Source organism: Merops nubicus, unplaced genomic scaffold (genome assembly GCF_000691845.1).
Source record: "Merops nubicus isolate BGI_N331 unplaced genomic scaffold, ASM69184v1 scaffold2028, whole genome shotgun sequence".
Classification (NCBI taxonomy): Eukaryota; Metazoa; Chordata; class Aves; order Coraciiformes; family Meropidae; genus Merops; species Merops nubicus.
In genome coordinates this window covers 49,253-55,252 of record NW_008626241.1, presented here as the reverse complement: position 1 = coordinate 55,252, position 6,000 = coordinate 49,253, and the positions used below count along the sequence as shown (strand labels likewise).

At 37.2% G+C, this 6,000-nt stretch overlaps 1 protein-coding gene across 1 annotated transcript in view; it reads left to right on the top strand.

The window, feature by feature from the left end:
- Nucleotides 1–789: 789 nt before the first annotated feature.
- CFTR (cystic fibrosis transmembrane conductance regulator (ATP-binding cassette sub-family C, member 7)) overlaps nt 790–6,000 on the top strand; it is a gene marked incomplete at its 5' end in the record, with an annotated part of 53,082 nt that continues 47,871 nt past the window's right edge. Inside the window, 4 exon segments of the mRNA XM_008945929.1 lie at nt 790–882; nt 1,407–1,589; nt 4,236–4,392; nt 4,395–4,417. Coding sequence (XP_008944177.1) covers nt 790–882; nt 1,407–1,589; nt 4,236–4,392; nt 4,395–4,417 — 456 coding nt within the window.

The following is a 6,000-nucleotide window of genomic DNA, read 5'->3' as shown; positions in this document are numbered from 1 at the left end:
ATCTGGTTGGCTTTCTGGGCTGCAATCTGCTTAGTTTGTCCACTGTATTGCCCACATAGGCCTACTTAGTTCCACATGATTTAAAAAGACAGTTTAGAAGAGACAGTACCTACAGACTTCATAAACTTAACAAAATAATGGAACACAGAATTTACCTTTCCTGCATTAGTGTAGGCATACTCTTTTTTTCCCTAATATTGTCCCAAAAGGTAACACAAGTGTTGGGTTGCTGACCTCTGTCATGAAGTTACACCAGGACCATTAGCTGTCTTTTTCTGTTGCTGCTGTGGTTTGTTTTGGATTTTTTTTTTTTTTTTGGTGGTTGTTGGTAGAGACATCATTCTAACTCTTTTAAACTTTTGCATTTTTGGAATGGAGAGATAGCAGCATGTAGTTGCTTTGTTTCACTGTTTACTAGAGTGTGGTCTTCCACATCGTACTCCAAAACCAAAGCTTTAATTGAAAAGGATTAAGGTTGGAGGAGTGATGCTGCCTGCTACAAGTCCTGAAGAAAAGGAAATAACAAGTTTTTATATTCTTTCTAAACCAGAACCAAATACATTTATAGTTATGTTTTCACAAGCAATGAAAGAATTCTTAGTTTCAAAAACATCTCCTTCTGCATCTGAAAGATGTTGTAAAGCTGTATTTGTGTCTCTCTAAGACACTACAATGCAATAGCATATCAGAAATATTAGTTAGTGCTCAGTGTTGGCAAGTTTGTACTGCTTTGTGTGATTGAGCCTCGTCCCTTATTGATTCCTTCGTCTGCTTTCATGATGTTTCTAGGATTTCTTGCTGAAAAAAGAATATAAAGCCCTGGAGTATAATCTAACAACCACTGGGGTTGAGCTGGACAAAGTAACAGCTTTTTGGGATGAGGTTAGTACTTTTAAACAAACTAAATTAAACCACAGAGTGTATCTTTTTTACCAGTATTTGCCTTGATGTTCTCTAAAAAGAGCAGCCTACACTCCATTTTAACTGGCTTCAGCTATCAGCAGACAAGAAATGCATGGCAAGTCATTAATGCATGATATCAAATTATCCACGGTTGAAGTGCTTTGGAAGAGATCCTTTAATAAGCGTTAAGGCTTGTAATAAGTAGCTATTTCTGATTTAAGCCAGCCTGGAAATAGAATCAGGCTGTAGCATGTATGATCACTGGAGAGCAGTTCTAGAATAGGCAAATTTTGTTTGGGTCCACAAGTTCAGGAGCAAGTCCAATACATACATTAAGGGCATTTATATTTATTAATATAATAAATATTTTATATATATATAAATGTAACATCAGAAAAGTAAACTCCTATGTGTTTATAAGTCCATAGCATGGTATACATTTGCATATGCATGTTTTATTTATTTTTTATGTCCATACGAATCCACATCTGTGTGTGTTGCAGGGAATTGGAGAGCTGTTTGTAAAAGCAAACCAGGAAAACAACAACAGCAAAGCTCCTAGCACTGGCAACAATCTCTTCTTCAGCAATTTTCCCCTTCATGCCTCACCTGTTCTTCAGGATATAAATTTCAAGATTGAGAAGGGAGAGTTATTAGCTGTTTCTGGATCTACTGGAGCAGGCAAGGTATTTCGATTTCTGTTGTTCCAACAAAAGTCCTAATAATTTTAAGGAATAATATTGTGGTGTTATCTCTATTGTTACTTGTACTGGTACTGTGTTCTTGCTGTTCATGCTGTAAAAATGATGGCTGCAGGACAAATTATGAATAAACTATAAGTTTCAAGAAAATGGCCAGCAGTTCCTTGAAGTTTTACTCTGCAGCCAATATGAGAAAGAATTTGATGGATATTTTTTGTATGTACAAGGATACAGACTTAATAAGGAAATAGCACTTTAAATTACAAACCTATTTTCTGCAGGAAGTAAAAGGAGATTTGCAGGAATAATGTGGACTCAAACCTAAGGTTAATGTTCACAGTGAGAATCTCTCTGCCTTTAAAATGATAAACTGGAGAACATAACATAGATATCCAGATAGCTCAGTGTGCTAGAAAGCAGATTTTTTTTTTTCCTTTTTCCTGCCTTGTTAACATTTTAAGGAAACATTTGAACACGAGATGGTCTGTAACCTAAGAGACCTGACATGGATTAGCCAGGTAACTAAGATGTGTGCCCTGGACATGTTGTATTCCTGGCCGCTTGTGCTCCAGTTCCTACAGTGCCCCACTGAGTCCCATGGGGAAGCCTGGGGAGATGCTGCTGAAGCTGGTGGATTTCTGAGAAAAGTTGTGACTTAGATTAATCATTGTAGAACCCCAAAATGTTGTCAGTATATTTAGCTTGCAGATAACACATCTGATTAACCTCATTAATATGAAATGAGTTGAACTGTGATATTCATATTCACTTTGAACAGCAAATAGTTAGATGAGTCTTTCATCCTCACTGGTTTTTTTTTCTGAGGAGATGTGAAAGTCAAACCATACATTTATTATGTGTTTGGCAACTTTCTCTTTTTAACAGATTATGGGTGAACATATTCTGATTTCTTTTACTTGCAAGGGGTTAATTTTTTGGTCTGTTGGAATCAATGGCAGAGGACCCATCAATTTCAATAAAATCAAGGCTTCTATATTATTTTTCAACAGTGGTACCAATAGGAAAGACCAAGGGACTCAGTACACGTAGTTGTTGTCAAGCAGATATGTTGGGGTGCATTTTACTGTGGTACTTCTGAATTAACAGAATAGTTTTCCTATGCTGCTGATAACCTCAGATAGCTACCGGTAAAGCTGATACTTGTAATACAAAAAATGTCAATTAATGCTGAGGGATGTATGCATATCTCCTTTGTTCAGCTACTTAGGAAACAGAGGAAAATTCGTATTACACTAAGCAGTTTATATGAGTATAGGCAAACAATAAATATGCACTTTTCAAAGTAATAAAGATAACAGGCTTAGAATATTACCTGAAAGATTTGCAAAAAATAAAGTTCGACTCCCTCACCCCCCCCAAAAAAAAGTCTCCTTCCCTTACAACCTCTTAATTTAAGGTTTTCTTGATGTTGTTTGAGGCTGTTACTGTACATTCCAGGAACTGTCAGACCTGTGAACCAGCCTGCACACTTATTTTATCTATTACAGGTATTTTATCTATTCACAGGTATGACATCAGCTCTTTAATACTGCTTTGATATTAGATAGGGTTTGTTTTGGGTTTTTTTTTGGTTTCTTTTCCATTTATGTTACATGGCACAAGATACAGTAGTTTAACTTCCAGTGTGCAAAACTTACTAAGCAGCTGTGTTTTGCAAGATCAGAAACTGCTTACTCAGCGTTCTGGAAAAGTAAGATTCTGGGATAATGGAAAGAGTCTCTTGGGACTCCCCCCACATATTGTACAATTTGTCAAAGGATCTCTGGGTTTGACAGCATGAAACTGTGACTTAGACAGATTTTTTAGGTCTTTGGCTGTTACGTCCCAGCTTTGTTGACTGTTTATTAGTGATAAGAGCACCGCTGGAATGGCTCTGTAACATATTTTTCCTTGTATTTCTCAATTCTATTCTTTGATCTAGTAGCCAGTGATGTGTGACAAGGTTACTACAAGCTACTGATTAACTTTGAAATTATAACATGTCAGTAGTGAAATTGCAATCAATTCTTTTATGAAGGGAAATAGTAAATATACTTAGGTCATGTATTCACGTAAATGAGTTAACAGTTACAGAGGAAAATTCAGATCACAGTATGTGAGTAATTGTATACGCATACACAAAGAAATAACATTTTTCAAGACAATACAGATAAAAGGCTTATGAATACTAGCAAAATTGTAAACACGAATTGTGTTGTACAAGGAACAAAGTAGTCACTAATAATGTTAAAAATCAAATAACATTCTCCATGAATACTAATACCTTATGTCTGTATGTGTCTCACAGATACTCACATTTTTACCTTGGAAAATTACTGGAAGTTTAATATTAAAACACATACTTTTGCAGCAGGATGCCTTTTTTACAAGGTATCTTACACAACTGTTGTCTTTTGTTGAATGAAGTTTCTGTCATTTCAGAGGCCTTTCAGAACTATAATTATCATAAAAATCTCCACTAATTACAGCTTGCACTAGATTAGTACTTACAGGGACATTCTTTACAAGACAAATGTACCGTTTAAGTGACTTAACAGAGTGACCCACTTTGTTTAGCATTTCTTATGGTTGTACCTCTGATATATTAACCAAGTGTTAATGATTTTTCAGACTTCTCTTCTCATGTTGATAATGGGAGAATTGGAGCCTTCACAGGGTAAAATTAAACACAGTGGAAGGATTTCCTTTTCACCTCAAGTCTCCTGGATCATGCCTGGAACAATAAAAGAAAACATAATTTTTGGTGTATCCTATGATGAATACCGATATTCAAAGCCTGCCAACTAGAAGAGGTCAGTCATCCAGGACTTTTAAGACCTGTGATTCAACCCATGTGAAGAACTCAAAGAAAAAGTCAGGGAGTGGAGCTTTAAGTAGAGCAAAACATTTCTGAGATTTAAGGAACTCAGCTTGGCATCCTGATTTTGTGAAATTGCAAGTCAGTTTGTTGCCAGCTCCTCGGGAGATACACTGATGGTGCCTGGCAGTTTACTGATGGTAGTTCTGATAGTTTACACAACAAGAGATAAATAAGCTGGCTCAGTTATTATAAGGTGTCTGCCTTCTCAGTCTTCCTTGCTAGTTAAAAACCTGGGTAAACATATTAATGTTAAATACAGGCTGTAAAAAGTATTGTTCCTACATATTTTTCCCCGTGTTTCTTCCCCATAAAGAAGCTTTTCTTTACAATCTTGGGGATTAACCTATTTTCCTCCTTTCTTTTGCACTTCAACATTGGCTCCAGGGATAATTAGAACTCTGCCAGAAACCTGAATTATTTAGAGGAAAATCTTGACTGAAGTTGGGTTTTTCTATGTGCACTTTGAAAATTCTCACACTGGAAATCATTGCAGGATCGATCTTTATGTGGCATGTGGCCCACAATTAGTACAGTGATGTGAAACTTTCTTTGTATATGTTCGATGTTGCCAGAGGGTAGGGTAGGAAAATATATCTTTTCACATTGCAAGATACAAAAGGAGCCAGCATCTTAGACCTTTCCACCCCTATTGCTGTGCCTTAAGATCAGGCATTTTGTCTGTAACATGTAGATGAAAACAATGAATATTTAACTGTGCTCAGTAGGGTCTGTCTTTAGTCCACATAGTGAAACATATTTTCCTTTAGCGCCAGTCAAGCAAGAAAACAATAGCCAGTCTGTTTAAAAATAAGGTGAGGTTACTGTGCTTTATCTAAGAGCAGGGTATGGTTAAGTGATAAAGTAATTTTCTTCTACGTTTATGGCCATTTCAGCTTGTGTTTGGATTGTGGTTTGCTGGAAATCTTCTTTGAAAGCTTCTGAAGACAGAAGAATTAACAACTTCTCTGTCAGGCTTTCTGAAGACAGTAGTCCTTATCCCTGGTCGTAAAAGTTGTAGTTAATGCCAAAGCTCCAAGGAACAATTTACTTTAGCAGTTCAAAACTGTCCTTGCCCAAAAAGGCTTCCCAGCCCAGACCTTTCTTAGAGCAGAAGATAGTTAACGATGCCTCAGTGTCTTGGTGTTGGTGGGACAACTCGGTCTTTTGGCATTGTTGGGATGGCTTATTGTCTCAGTGTTAGTGCAGCTACTCAGTGTCTGAGTGCCGGTGGGACAGCCTGGTGTTTTGGTGCTGGTGGGACAGCTTGGTGTCTTGGTAGACCGCATCTCCTTTGTTCTCCAAACAGGCTCAGTCAAGCCAGCTTTGACCTGTGTATGTGCAGCTCTGTGCAGAATGATATGCTTCACCTCCTAGCAGGACTCATTATTTGAGATCGTTTGATACTTATAAGGATATTTTCTTCTGGACTGAAGCTGAATAAAACTGGGCTAGGCTGAAGAGAAGGCAGAACAGTCTGGAAGGAAGCCAATGCTTTACCTGATTGCTATTATGCTT